Genomic DNA, 15,977 nt, shown 5'->3' with positions numbered 1-15,977 from the left:
TCTAGACTTCAGGACTTGCTTGCAAAAGTTAAATATTTCCTGGTAATGTTCAGCTCTTTCCCTCCCTGCAGTCCTGGTGTCCAGAGAGGATGAGTTCAGCAGCAGGCTCAGCAGCAGGGCTGGTTTCCGCGGCTGTTCAGCACTTCACTACGCCACCTTGGCTGATGACCCGTGCACCGTCCGCATGCTGCTGGAGTTTGGTACGTCACACCTACAACTACAACAATAGACAACAAAAAAAGCAGGAGAAAACAGACGAGTTGCTTTTCGTAGTATACGTTTTCAAAATGGTATCCCACTGAGCGGGGTACACACATACCGATTTTGAAATTTTAACCAATATTTAAAGTCTCCACACAGAAGGACAAAGTCTGAAAGTTTGTGCTTAGTGCTCTTATACTGTGTGCTGTACTCAAGATGATAACACAGCACACCGCACTCATAATAGCAATGTGTAAAGGGGCTGCCATCTTTGTGGACATGGAACGAACACTTCAAACACCCGTCAAATCCATAACAAATAAATTAACGAAAAAAAACAGTTGAATACTAAAGTATGTGACCCGTTGTACTGCCCACAGTGCTCTTCTCACGAATAATGTCCCCTTACCACTATTTCAGTTGGGTTTTTAGGGCAAGTGACGCTGTTTGAAACGTCACGAAAATTTTGGCACGTTGGCATGGAGAATTTCGGCCACTATGAGCTGATTAGTGGATACCTTTTGACCAGGCTCGTTGGCCAATCGGAGAAGGGGTTCCCCAAGAAGCAGACGAAATGAAAGGGTCGAAAGTTATACTGTTTTATTCTAATTTGAAGGTGGGTTTTTTTTTTCCCCATCAGATTTTCTATAGATAATCTATCTTTTCTATAGATTTTCTTGAGATAAACATGCTGCACAGGCAGGATCTCAAAACAAGCTACCAAGAGACTTAAGAGCAAAGGTAGTCAGAGTTGCACACTGCTGGAGTACTACTTCTTTGAATGAGTCCCTCGATGTAAGTTCCTGACAGACCTGTTCTTCTCTAAACACCCTAAAGAACGAGGTTGCTCATTCTCTCCGATTTCATGTTGCAAAAAGCTAAACGCATACCCATGACCTATCCTTTGATGCTTGCTGAGCTGTCACTAGATTTTTTTTCTGAGGTATTAGCAAAATTTGAATGTTTCACGTTGAGTTATGCACAACAGAGGTCACATTTTTGTACAAGTTTAGAGGTATGTTTTTGTTTTTGTTTGGTTTTTTTTGTTTTTGTTTTTTTTGTAATTCTAAAATGTTGGGCCTCATTCAACTTTGGAGTTTGCTCTGTTTAAGTAGAACTTGTCTACTTCTTTGCTATCTGAGATAGTGTGATATTGTCTCTGCACGCTACAAGAAATTCTCACTGTTCCCCCACCTAAGCACGTATGTCCCTGAGCGATGGCCGAGTATTACGAAACTCATTTGAAATTGATCACTTGTTCATACTGCGTCCTTGTTCACCCCCGCCACACTCGCACCTGTCGTTGACACACACTCACACACACACACAAACATTCATAGACCCTGGAGGCTGAATATCCCCCTCAGTTTCCAGGCGAGCAGCTCTTAAACAAGCCAGGCCTAGTTGAACTGTGACCTCCGCACAGAACATGCCCTTGGGGTAGCGCCACACTCACAGGAAGTGTGTCTTTTGTGTACGTGTGTAGGAGCAAAATGTCTTTGTGCTCAACCTACTATTTCAGTGATTTTAAACGTATTCATGAACACTTGTTCATTTAGCACTAATACATTCGTATTTGTGGTTTATGCCATTTCCCTTTTACTGACTTTAACACTTTTGTCAAATGACATCACTACACAATCCCTACTCCATAGCAAGTATTAATGTCTTGTTTATATTAATGATGGATGGTGTGTTCAAAGCTGTCGGTCCCATCTCACCCCTGCCCCTGTGAGCACACTTAAGTAAAGCACCCCGTGTAACTAGATCAGATGCATTCCCGTAGATCCATTTTCGAATTAAAAAAAAAAAAAAAAGGTACGAACTTTCGCAAAGCCGAGACATTTGTTTTGGACGACAATTGGATTAAGGCTGATTATTACCGTTTCTTGTTGGACCCACCATTGCTTGGTTGGCGCCACTATCATGACCAATAACCATCTTGACATCAGTCGTGGCCACAAACGCCGCACTGTCCATTTTGAGATTTTTTTTTTTTTTTTAACGACCCTGTAAAGTAAATTCTGAGATTTGTTTCTATATAGATTATTGCTGAAAACATGATGCAGTGACGTAGTGGTGCTCCAGCATGAGTCGCCCCATCCATATAAAAATTTATGCTCTGACTCGAAAATCCCTATTGATATTCGTATTGTCTTTGGCGAGCGATGACCTCCATCGATTTCCATCGCTAACTCCTTGTATTATTACAAAATAATAGTCCAACAAATGAAAAATCCACTTTGATTATTTGAAAACTATTAATAGCCCCTGTTTAAATCCTGTCCGCAGTTTTTTTGAGGTCGCAGATTGCGTAAAGAAAGCGGGCGGTGGGTGCATTTTCCCTCCGGAAAAAAGCAATTGCCAAAAAATGGTTTACTTTAATCATCATGATCCCTCGCCGTGACGAAGGTCTGTTTAAGGAGGTCTCAGTGTTGAAAAATGCGTACTCTACACTGGCTGGCAACATCTTGTCTACTACGAGCTAGTTAGCTTAGCTGCTAGTTAGCGGTAGCGCTCCTCAATCATCTGCCACGATTTATGAATCTTGCATAACTTTATCCAATTCATCTGCCGCGGTCACAGTCTGCCATGAACATTCGTGCAGCTTCTCATGGGGCGCTTTGCTCCGCGGAGATTCTTGTCTCTGATACGTTACGTATTATACAATAGCGCTTACAGCGGGTACTGTACAACTCTTGTTTTTTTGTGTGGGGGGAAGTGAAACAATCCCAAAAACACATTGGTGGTATAGCCCCTTTTACTCAATATTTTTAGTAAAAATATATAGATATATTTTTTCCCCAATGCAATTATAACAGACATAAATTAATCAGGGATTTTCACTATTCTTGGTCAGGCCTGGTTCCTATTCCCCGTGAATAGTGGGTGTCAATTGTATACTCTATTGGTACTGCTTGGCAACACCGTGGCGGCTGCCGGCAGGCTTGGTCTCGTCAAAGGTTAAAACCAGTTGTTGTTTTTTTGTGAACGTTCACATTTTTGATTGACTTCAATAAGGACCCAGTAGAATATTTTCTAGACAGTGGAGGCTTTTAGCGGATATATTTTTGCGGCTCAAACATGGGATGTGTAGTGTAGTCAAAAGATGCTAGATTCAGTGGTATTTGACTGACAGTTGAGCGAGCCATGGTTTCTGCGCATTAAGCGGACATACCCACAGTTTTCAAGAGCGGAGACAACAGATTTATTTTTCATTATTATTTATATATATATTTTTTTTAATGGTTTTCTCATTCCAAATTTGACATTTAACACTCAGATTTAGAAGAGATTTATTTTCACTTTACGGGGAGTTTTTTTAAAGTGAGTTTCATTATTCATTTTCTTTCATCACTTCCCTTTTCACCATCACACAAAAAAAAACCTATGAAGCCAGAGCTTCAGGGCATTTGGGTGCGTCTACCATCTATGTACACTTTGTGTGTATCCCATACAGTACCTTGTTATTTCCCCTGTGTTCGTGTGAGTCCATCCTGCCCCAGTAGCCTTGGGTTTGCTCTTTTGGCCTTAGTCAGCCCTGCACTCAAATCTCCATTCATCACAGTACCCTGGCTTCACCCTTGGGCCCCACATGTACTTCTCCCTACCTGCAGAGGCTCTCAAGTTTTCCCTCAGGCTCCACATCAGGCCTGCAGCCAGGGGGCACTCCTTTATGGACGTCTCTGTAGGTAGTGGTCGGCCAAAACGGGCACACATGCTCAGAGACGCACACAATGCAGATACAAGGACACACACACATGCACGCACAAAGACCAGCAGGGGCTCTCTGATGCCAGCTGCTATGAAAGAGAAGGCGGAGGATAGGGAAGGGCCCACCCTAATAGGCATAACTAAAGCACTCCTAATGAAGGGATCCTGTGTGTGTGTGTCTGTGTGTGTGTGTGTGTTCAGCTGTGATGTGGTTGGGTGTGTGTCGTTAGTGTTGATCCAGTTATAAAGTGCTGTGGCCCAGAGGGGTAGTCTGATATTAAAGCCCTAAATGATGCTATTTATTATGTTTTGTGTGTGTGTGTGTGTGTGTGTACGCACGCATGTTCATTTTGGTGTGCATGCGCACCCACCTTATTGCTTTCCTCCCTCATGTTTTTGGTGGGTTGTGCCGATGTATTATTGTTAAAATCAATAGCCTCATAAGCAGGTCACAATTTTTAGGGTTTTATTGATGTCATTATTAGTCTCTGAGGTTGCTGCTCAAACACGAACACACTCCATCTGTATTGATCACGCACACTGAGGATGTTTGAGTGTAGCTTACTCATCTTGATTCCTACTGATGCCCCATGTGTATTAGTGTACTATTAAGTAATTACATACTGATCCCCATTTTCCAAAACAATAATTAAATGGTCATTTTCTCACAAAGCATGTAAAAAGTTGCAGAGGTATCCAGCTTTTCAGAATCTGCTAAAGTTTTCTGCATTGGTTAATAACTCGTTGAACTGGATTTTAACTTTTTTCTCATTTGAGCTTTTCTCATATATAATGTATAATCTTAAACATAGAGGCAATGACAGTCTGCTGCTTTGTAAATTAATTATTTTAATATTTTATATAATTATAAGACAAGAATGTCACTCAGTAGAAACCTGAGCTGCAAACTGAGGCCAAACTGTTAACTAAAGTGGAAATAAATTATGTCCATCTGTTTGTTAGTTAGCAGGTTACTATCTGGAATAATGAACGGACAGGTGGGGGCATTCTGGAGGGTGGACAATTCCACTGGTTCCATAGTGAAGGCACCGCTAACCGTCCTCATTGACACTGGCACACACACCCAATTCATCACATTTGACTGCCATTGATACTCCCATCTCTCTTCACTTCCATCAAGCCGTTTTAAGCGGACTCTTCCTCCGCTTGACCTCTGCTCCGTTGTGCACGTTTGTGCGCTTTGTGAGACGGTGGACCCCCAACCTGCAACAGCCCGCAGTGTAAAGATTGTGCGGATGTAGAGGACACTGTGTGTTATTGGCACGCGTTGCAGATATGAAACCCCCCATTGAGTCCTTGCATGGCCTGCCTGCTTCACTGCAGTTAGTCTCTGTGACCCCTGAATCTATGTGACCCCCTTAGCTGACTTTTTCATCGACTTGTGAACCTGCTGCTGAGGTGGTGGGTGAATGCTGATGAATATGTTTAAAGGCATCTAAAATTGACAACATGTGTTCCATTTGTGTTCGCATACAGGTGCCAACCCTCTACAGGCCAATGGTTTGGGACACACTACACGAGCCTACGCGAAAGACGGAGAAGTGAGCACACTTCTGCAGGAGTGGGAAGGCAAGGTAAGATACGCTCATCCTCACATTTATACACAGACACATGCTGATTTTGTGCAGCTGGGAAGAATGTGCAGGCAATTAGAACAACATTGGTTTGAATATGTGCAAATGTCTGTTTCCTGGTCCAGCTCATCTGTTTCATTGACATGCGTCACACTGACGCACACACTGGAACCCTGAAACACACAAACACTCTACAGGAGGTCTTTGCATGAGTGACAGCTGCTGTGGAGAACCAGAAATGTGAAAGCTGGTAGAGGTTAACTGGGGTTAAAACCTGTTCAAGAGTTAAAGTGATAAATCAATAGAGTACACTATACATCGTCACTGTCGGGTGGAAACCTACAATATCCAAATATGGTCAATTTCTTATTTTTCCTACAAATCCCAGCTATTGTTCACTGCCTTCTGTTATTTTTACGACTTGTTGACCAATCGAAAGTGTTGAAAGTGAATTGCGCTCTTTCATGATTTAATGTTAATCACTCAACAAGCATGCCATTTATTTGGATTTCTGGAAAGGTGGTGGTTTTGGAGATGCGAGGATTCCTTCCGCCCGACGCCAGCGACATGAGAATGAATATACAACCCCGGCTATTTACAACAGTCCTAACATACAAGGTTTAGAGGTTACAAAAGCCACGTCATGAACTATGTACGTAATTTCTCGTGTATAATACGCACTTGAGTATATTGCGCACGCAAATAGTTTTTTTCCTATGTATAAAGTGCACCCAGGAATTTTTATCCATTGATATCCATATATGCAATGAATTTTAGTGGTGACCCTATCTGAAATTGTTTTTCTAATCAATTCTGATCAGTAATGTTATTAATGCTGATGTTTACTTATTATTTAATAATGTATTTAATATTTTGGCGCATCCTAGTGTTTAGTTTTAACACTGCGTTTATAAAACTAATTTATGGCTGTTCTAAAACATCTACCCGTACCTTATTTCACTGTTAAAGAACGTTTACAATACCTATTTATAATATGCACTATTGAAGATTTTTTTGCGTGGAAAATGTGCATTATAGAAATTACGGTAGTTTGTGCAGATATACGCTAGTGACAGACTACGGCACGTTCTGACTTGCATACAAATTCAGGTTGTGAATTATTTTTTTCCCCCGCTTCATGCAGATTGTATGTGAAACATCCTTGATGAAACTTTCATTATTGGCTGTCCAATTTGTATTAAAACCACACTGAAACTGTCTAAAGCCTGTTCTACACTGTGCGATTTTGGCCGTCTCAAACAAAAGTTGCGTAATGCACACAGTCTTAGCCACTTTCAACAGCAGCAAGCATGAAAGGAATGCAGGAGAAACTGAGGTGGGAAATGTTTATGTGGGACTCACTGGTGCATTATGGTCATTATTTGCTGGCTAAACCTAACGCTATAGCTGTATGTAAACTTGTATTAATAACGAGATGCAGCTCCAGCTCTATAACAATTTCATCCCCTTTGTTCCTTTATTTTCAACATGCAAACACCACTGTGGCAAGCGCTACATTTGGGCTCACCATCGCCACAACGACAGCATGAGGCGGACACAGACTAATGATGCAGTGCCACTGCATTTCGAGGCTGATATTCAGTCTGTCGTAGCCGAGATTAAATGTATGATCCATTGCAGTGTGAACATTAAGCGGATCTATTATGTGCAGTCTTGCTTGCTTTAATTTTATAAGGCTGCACAAATCGTGCAGTGTGGAAGAGGCTTTAAAAGTCGCACGAAAAGGAGTATGCGCATCTCTGAAAGTGAATAACGAAATATTGAAATAGGCTGATAGAACTCAATGGCGTCCGTTGTTCTATCTAGTTTCAGGAGGCGCAGGCTCGGCGGGAGGCGGAGGAGAGGAGGAGGTTCCCCCTGGAGAGGAGGCTGAAGGAGCACATCATCGGACAGGAAGGGGCCATCAATACTGTGGCCTCAGGTAACTGGACATGTATTCTATGTGTGCAAGTCACAGAAGCATAACTAGTTATTGATATGGAGCATTATTTGTAGCTTAACACTTCACAGACACTTGCTCTCAGGCACTTTTTGTTTCTTTGTTTTGTACCCTTTCTCTTTTTCTCCTTTCCTCCCTGCCTGGCTGTCCTCAAGCAGGAGGCGGGTTCAGACAGACCGGTGGACGCTGTAATTGGCTAATTGTGATGAATGTGCTGTCTGTCAGACATAGTACACAGGTGGTGTGTGTGTATGTGGCTGTGAGATAGCTGAAGGAGGCCAGGCTCGGAGCCGCCAGTTAACGCGATTACTGAGAGAGGAGACATTCTACAGACTCCCCCATCCTCCCCCATTTGGCTTTCTATACTTTCTATCCTCCATCTCCATCACACCCACTCCTTCTACATCCCCCTTCTGCCTTTTTCTACATTCACTTCATGGCCTCCGTGATACCTCCAGAATCTTTCCTTCATTGTTCTTAGACACTGCAGCATCACGGGGTCAGGGCTACCTGATAGGCGATGAGCGAAAACAAAGGACTATTGGACAAATGTATTGGGACACCTATACGCTATACCTATAGGATGTAATGCTCTTGCAGTTTTCTCTCTTTTTGGAAAACATGCTACAAGATTTTGGTGTGTGTCACTGGGAGTCAATGTTAGATGAAAGGGTGTGGCTTACAATCTCTTCTAGTTCATCCCGCAAGTGTTTTGATGCTTGATTTGATGGTGTTGAGCTCAGTTTCCAGTGAGGTTCTTCCACACCAACCGCATCCAAGCATGCTTTTATGGACCTCGGGAACCTTGACAGTGGAGGCGGTGATTAGTGTAAAGAGGAAGGAGGATGAGTTAGAGCACAATAACACAGCAGACAGTAAAGAGCTGATATTACACCAGGCATCCAGAGAGGCCTGGTATTGATCCGTGTGTGTGCTTGCGTGTCTGTCTGCGTGGGTTTGTGCGCACAAGTGAGGCTATGTGTTATTTTTATGATGTTGCTACTGTTTCTGCTTAGGTTTTGCAAGCTAATCAACTATGTCCCAAAGGTGGAACAGATAACTGTAAACCTTAACGTGTTTGTAGGAGCAAAAGCTACCTTAGCTTTATAATCAACTGGAGAACAAAATTAGTATTTATCACTAGGCTTGTGTCAAATGTTGAGAGAAATGTTAACGCTAACCAATGCTAAAAAGTACATAGCCTCATGTGTGTAAAAACACATGTAGTTACAGGGTATGCTTTGTGCATCTGGAGCGAATCATGGCTGTTTGGGAAGATGATAAATGGTCACTGTTATCATGGCAAATTGTCCTGAAAGCCATACAAGACGTGGTCACATTGATAAGGGAACAGCTTATTGATCCCAGAGATGTATTAAAGTCACTGACACACACACAGGAATAGAGAGAGAGAGCGCGAGACTGGGATGACAGTCAGCATCATCTATCACCAATCACATCTTCACTACATTTATATATATATTTCAAATATCAATTCTGAGTCTAGTTTACAACCTTTAAACAAGGTTAAATACGGTGTGTTTTTGTTGTTATTTTTAGAAAGGGCAAAATATTATAGAGCTTTCAGTATTATGCAGCGCAGTTATACAACCCTGCAAACTAAAACCACAATTATTATTATGTTGTTTAATGAATGCATCGCTGACATTGTCAGTCAAAATAAAACATCTTTGTAAAGGCAGCATTGTTGACACAGCTCTTATATCAAATCTCATTGGATTATGCGCATGTACCTAATGTTGTGTTTGGGTGCTGTATATGAAAGAAAGCGGAATGTCCCCATCAGATTTTTGTTTTCACCTGAGTCCGAGTCACTTGATTTTAAATATCTGCCGATACCGTGTCTCGATCCGATACCTCAGCAATGCATTAAGAAGAACAAAAGACTGCACATCCAAATTGTCTCATCCATCCATCCATTTTCCAAACCACTTATCCTCACTAGGGCCATGGGCATGCAGGAGCCTATCCCAGCTATCTTTGGGCGAGAGCTGGGGTCCATCCTGAACTGGTCGGCAGCCAATCGCAGGGCACATGTATACAAACAACCATTTGCACTCACATTCACACCTACGGGCAATTTAGAGTCTTCAACTAACATACAATGCATGTTTTTTTTGGAAATGTTGGAGGAGACCGGAGTACCAGGAGAAAACCCACGCAGGCACGGGGGGAACATGCAAACTCCACACAGGGGAGGCAGGATTTGAACCCGGGTCCTCAGAACTGAGGCAGATGTGCTAACCAGTCGTCCACCGTGCCGCCAAATTGTCTTGACAACTTTATTTCTGAGTTTATTTGTTTTACTTTTTTGTATGTATGGATTTCTTGGGTTGTTCCCAAGATCTGGTGTAATTTTCATGTCATTAGCACCTTGGAAAATATATTTAACACATTCACTGCCAGCCTTCCCAGTTAAAATGGATATTTGACTTCTAAAACCATCAATGGCAGTGAATGTGTTCATGCGAAAAATGTTCACGTGTTAAATACTTATTTCAGCCGCTGTATTTGTACCTCAGGATTATTTTGTTGCTATAGTATCTTTAAAAATTAAGATAATGAACAAATCCAATCTTTTTCACCCGATACCGATCAGATGAAAATTGCAGGATTGGCCCTGATTTCCAACCACATAATCAGATCCGGACAACTCCTGTAAGAAATATATGTAAGACAAATGCTAATCAATCAAACCAATGAAACAAAATATAAAATGTTGATGACCACATTGGAACCTGATTGACAACTTTTAAGGTACATCTACTGTAGCCAAAATATTTGGAGGATGCCCAGGGGGATCTGCTGTGGATCAACTGATCATGCCTGTCTAGTTTGTTAATGCAGAGTTAATGAATCAACAGCCATAATTCATGTTGTGCTGGTATAGATACCATTTCTGGGGCCAAAGAATACCGAAATGTTACATTTACATAAAACGGAGAAAAGCAGTTGATCTACTTTATAGATACATTGATGCATTGAGTAATAATTTCTACACTGTTATGTCTGACAAAGAGAACTTTGTTGAATGGCCTGACACTTCCTATCACACAGCAGGCCTGCAGCAACACACGCACAGACACCAAAGTACAAATACACAAACACACAGGAAGGAGGTTAAATTGATCCAGGTTTAGCTCTCAGGGCTAAGAGTTATTGAAGAGAATCATCCCGCTATAATCATGTTAGCGCCGACCAGACCTGCCCAATACACACATCTCTGTGTGCGTGTGTGGAAGAGAGCAAGCTCATTTGTTCTGCGCCTCCTTCCTTTTCTGTGTTCTTGTCAGGCTCCTCTGAGAAATGTCAATGCGTCCTTCTGTCAAAGTCGCTCTCAATCAGCTAAAACACACACAGAAGGTTACGCTGTCATTCACGCAGCCATTGATAACACAGACGGAGCTTGTCACGTTTCATCTCAGTGGTCATCTCTGATACACTCATTTGTTTCTCAGCCTCGTTTTCTGCCCACTAATCTACCATCAGCCCTCTTTATCTCTCTGCCCCACCCCCTTCCTTCCATTATCTGTGTTCCTCCCCTCATCTCTCCATCTCTGCCTCTATCATCATCATCTTTCCACCTCTGCCAAGTCTCACTTCCTGACAATAACCAGCTATTTTTGGCCACTTTAACACTTGTGCAGGAAGAAAGTAAGCAACACTTGTTCTTATTCGTTGCAACAGCTCAAATATGTGAGCATGGAATGTTTCGTAATGTAATTTTAGTGACATACCCTGTATGTGTAGGTTGCCTGCTTATCTCTGCATGGAAGAGCTACAGCACAGTAAACTCTCTACTCTTCGTGAACGGTTTAATTAGGTGAGGTTACAGCCAGTGCTTGCATGTGACTCAAAAGCAGACATGAGCAACCGGCAGGCCATGAGCAGCTCCCACCTTCTCTTTGTGCGGGCCACGATCAGATGGATGCCATGTGAATCCGCTCCAACTTTTTTTCATGCAAATGGGCCACTGCTCACCCCACCCGCCTCTGCTGCTGGGTGTGCCAACAGAGTACACATTTGCGTTACCCAGACAACCACGGGTGGTGCTGTTTTGAGCCCTGAATCAGAATTTGCCTTTAAAGAAAAACAAGAAACACACCCGAGCAGCCATAAAGACAGTCCGAGCATCGATTGTATTTTTAATCGTGGAGGCGGCACTTCATCACCAAGTTGCTGAGCAGCAGGTGAACTTCATGTTATTGGCTAATGAGGACATACAGCACAGGATCACTCAGCTAACATTGGTACTGGCAACCATAATACACAAATACCAAATTTCATGTATGGCCATTGTTTAGCCTTAGCATTCAATCAGTTCCAATCTTTGCTAAAGTTGTGGCTATTTCTTGATCTTCACTCTACATTCACACTGCAGGCAAAAGTGGCTCAATCTATTTTTCTGAAAGGTGAGAGTATCCGTAATATAAGTCTGACCTAATTTCACTCACAGGATGAATAATGTATTTATCTGTCTGTCTGTCAGTCCATCGATCAGCCATCCGACCACCCGCAGAAATACGGGCCACTAGAGATGCGTTTCTTCCTGTGAGCGTCTTGAGGAAAACCACTGGCGAATGTAATAAAATGTCTGCCGTGATAGCCTGAAATTTGTTAGGCCCGTCACATCACAATTCCACCACTCTGGATCTGCACGTGCTACTGAACAGAGGTAGCAGCCACAATCTGCAAAACGCTAAATTATAAAATGTTGCTCTCTTTTACCTCCTCTCGCAAGCACTTGCTTATAAGTTCACTGCCATTCACTACATAACAAAAATGATTGTTGCACGTTGACTTCGTTCTTATTTACTTGGTTAAAGATAGTGTGACGTCTTCACTTTGGGGCTGCAGTACGTTCACGCTGGAGCCTGATAGCGGTCACTGTGGAAAAAAACGCACACACAAAAAAAAAATGGATATGAGCAAAAACATTTTTTTTTTATTTGAGTATCAAGACCTGCAGTGTGAACGTAGCCTTCAATTTGAAAGTCTGAAACCACAGCAGCTTCACTCTTGACTTGGCTGCCATGCAGCTCATCATGCTGCCTTTGTGTACGTGCGAGCGTGGTTGCTAGGGTGATGGCAGGGTTGGGTAGGCACTCTTTAAGCAAACGTGTGTGTGTGAGGCTGTGATCCATGCTAAACTGATTTTGCCATGGCCGCACCAGGGAGGCTAACACAATTACTGCGGGCTAATGGCCCCACTGACTGTGGGGGAAGGAGAGGCATTGTGGGTAGCTTTCTGGAGATCTCTTTCTCTCTCTCACTCGGTTTCCTCATCTTCTCTCTCTCTCTCTCCCTGATTTTGTACCCAAATGCATCTGACCCGTCTCATCCTTGCCCTAGCACTCCTTTATCAAAGTTTCTGGGCTACCAGCCGCCGTCGGGTCAACTCAGGTCGAATGGGTATAAAAGCAAAGTCAACAAATGCAAATATTTCCAATAATAGCCTGCCTTTTCTGTCTTTGTCTTGCTCTCTCTCATTCACTCTCCAGCCATCAGAAGGAAGGAGAACGGTTGGTACGATGAAGAGCACCCGCTCGTGTTCCTCTTCCTAGGCTCCTCAGGAATTGGTAAATTATTTCACACTTTCACATTCACTCTCTCATGAGGCGACCGCAAATCAGCCTCTTAGAGCACATTGTCAGAGGGAACACAACACTTTCTTCAAGACTGAAGACTCTGTCCTCCCTGCAAAGATAACAGACTGACAAAGATTAAAGACACGTTTGCAGGAGAACAAGGTTGTAAATGTAATGTAGTATTAATTTCTTTGCGTTCTCGAAAACTTCAGCATACACAAATTGTTATGGAAACAATCCCCATTTACACGGAGAAATACATACTTTACCATAACTGCTTTTGGTATGTATAAATGGGCCCTATGTCTTTGGTAATGTACAGCGCGATTGACTCCATAATTGCCTTCCATCGGACCCCTTGTCATCTGGAAAACAATGTGAAAAGGATTCCACTCATGTTTCTTTGCGGGAATTAAACTTGGTAGTCACTTTTTTTTTAAAATTTTTTTTAATTTTTTTTTTTATAAATAATCTCTAGAGGGATCAGAAATGGTGCTAACATGGCAGCACTGACTGTGCTTTAGTGAACTAGCTCCTCTCTATTTGCAGCCATGTTATTAGTGCTAGCAGTGTAAATCAGCAGGGACACGCTCTCAACTATGGAAGTCACTAATTAAATAAAACGATCAAAAATGAAATAATCATCCTGACCCGTAAACTCCAATTAATCGATTAAAATAAATGTATCGCCCAGCCATAGTTTAAAACCTTTAAACAAGGTTACTTGGTGGGTTACTGTTTTCATGAGGTTGATTAATGTACACAAACTTAGACACGCAGGCATCATTTATCAATCCATCAGTCGCCATTCGCCAGTAAGGCTTTACCTACTATATTAGCTTGTCATGGGAGAGTGGGTGGTGCAGTGTGAAGGGAAGAAAGATGTGATGTTATGGGATGGGGTAATTGCTAGAAAAGTTCAAGATGGCGAAATAGCAGGCCAGAGAGAGAGACGAAAACGGAGACTGTTCATATTCTCTGTTGCCCTCAGCGACAAGCAGTGGCCGAGAGACATCAATATTAAACACAGCAACAAGACACACACACACACACATGCATCTGCATACCAAACACAAAACATCAATATCTAATATGAGCATTTATATGCTGAATATTTTTCAGACAATCATAAAGTGGCCTTCTAGAGATGATTGAAATATCTCTTAGAGGTCGCCACTGAGATTTAAGCCAGCACTTAAAAACAGATCAGCCTTTTGTGCAGAATTTTTATTTATTTATTTATTTATTTATTTTTGTGTTAGGCGGGTATCCGAAATGTGTTCCGATAAGGTCTGTTTTTTAAGTAAATTACATGCGGGTTAGTGAATAGTTGAGTGGACTCTGTTTTCCCTGCTGTGCGTTGCAGGAAAGACAGAGCTGGCCAAACAGGTGGCACGTTACATGCACAAGGATGTCAAAAAGGTGATATAACATTACACCTACACACAGACACACACACACACACACACACACATTTAGGTGAATAAGTAACCAAAGTATCAGGTAAACCTGTCAATATGATGTAATGGTAGAATTGTATCCATGTAGTTTTATGTCAATAGGTGGAAAGGTGATGCACTCCTTGAGGATTATAGGACATATGACATTTAGTACAGTTTTTCCCAGCCAGGAGGGATAAAGTCTTTGATTTCCATAGTAAATATTATTAGCACTTGACCAACAGCCACATACAGTATGTTCTCTGGGAAAATACACAAACCAGCTTGATTTCTGACTCTGAATCTTTGTGCCATTGCAGGGGTTCATCCGAATGGATATGTCTGAGTTTCAGGAAAAACATGAGGTATGGTGCATTTGAACTCCTCCACTTACAGGTGTATTTTTGTCCAAAGACCTGCATGTGTTCGCTTTCATAACACATCCACGCACACACATGCATGCATCAGACGGACGATTAAATTTGAGTTTGCGAGCTCAGGACTTTCCCATGTGAATTTTGATGTTGTCCCCGTGCTTGTGTGGGTTTTCTTCATGTGCTCCAGCTTCCTCCAACCTTTCAAAAATGTTGTCAATCGAAGACTCTAAATCGTCTGTAGGCTGAATGTGAATGGTTGTCTATAGAGTATGCGCCCTGCAATTGGCTGGCAACCATTCCAAGTTGTACCCTGCCTCTCACCCTAAACTGGGAAAGGCTCCAGCTCACCTGTGTGACCCTGAACAGGATAAGCTGTAGGAAATGGATAAATGGGTTGCCGTTCATTTGCCAACAAGACCTTGTCCCGTTTGTCTGTCCGTAGGTAGCGAAGTTCATTGGCTCACCACCAGGATACGTTGGACACGAGGAAGGGGGTCAGCTGACCAAGCTGCTGAGGGCGTGTCCTAACGCCGTCGTCCTGTTTGACGAAGTGGATAAGGCTCACCCTGACGTCCTCACCATCATGCTGCAGCTCTTTGACGAGGTTTGCAGAAGCATAAACGCAGACTCTCACGTTATTTAAGTCCTTAAAGGCTGTTTGTGGCGGCTGCGCCCACAGGGTCGTCTTACAGACGGCAAGGGGAAGACCATCGAGTGTAAGGACGCCATCTTCATCATGACGTCTAACGTTGCGAGTGATGAAATTGCCCAGCATGGGCTACAGCTACGGCAGGAAGCAGAGGAGGTCACCCGCAGGAAGCTGGCTGATAATCTCGGTGAGAACATTATTAATGGACATTTGAGGTTGTCACACTATGTGGGACATTGTGATACACCGACCAGTGACAGCTTTGCAAGTTGGTCAGTCGCACAGTATAGTGGTACCGTGGTACAGATTCAGGGTGCAAGCCGTCTCTTGGTTGATTTTTAAGCCGCCGCTCAAGTGAAGTGGGGACGAAAATGGAACAATGAAAGGTCCCATCTTTTGGCTATTTAGACCTCCATCGAGAGACTCTCTAACG

The 15,977-nt window shown here is 42.6% G+C and overlaps 1 protein-coding gene across 1 annotated transcript in view; it reads left to right on the top strand.

The window, feature by feature from the left end:
- Window positions 1-15,977, top strand: part of clpb (ClpB family mitochondrial disaggregase) — a 33,485-nt gene that overhangs the window by 11,731 nt on the left and 5,777 nt on the right. Inside the window, exons 5-12 of the mRNA XM_061682507.1 lie at window positions 72-200; window positions 5,413-5,510; window positions 7,338-7,452; window positions 12,993-13,070; window positions 14,446-14,501; window positions 14,839-14,883; window positions 15,338-15,499; window positions 15,575-15,731. Coding sequence (XP_061538491.1) covers window positions 72-200; window positions 5,413-5,510; window positions 7,338-7,452; window positions 12,993-13,070; window positions 14,446-14,501; window positions 14,839-14,883; window positions 15,338-15,499; window positions 15,575-15,731 — 840 coding nt within the window. The remainder of the gene's footprint in view (window positions 1-71; window positions 201-5,412; window positions 5,511-7,337; window positions 7,453-12,992; window positions 13,071-14,445; window positions 14,502-14,838; window positions 14,884-15,337; window positions 15,500-15,574; window positions 15,732-15,977) is intronic.

This window comes from Phycodurus eques, chromosome 7 (assembly GCF_024500275.1).
Source record: "Phycodurus eques isolate BA_2022a chromosome 7, UOR_Pequ_1.1, whole genome shotgun sequence".
Taxonomy (NCBI): domain Eukaryota; kingdom Metazoa; phylum Chordata; class Actinopteri; order Syngnathiformes; family Syngnathidae; genus Phycodurus; species Phycodurus eques.
Note: the sequence above shows the minus strand (reverse complement) of the source record. Positions and strands in the feature narration are given on the sequence as shown.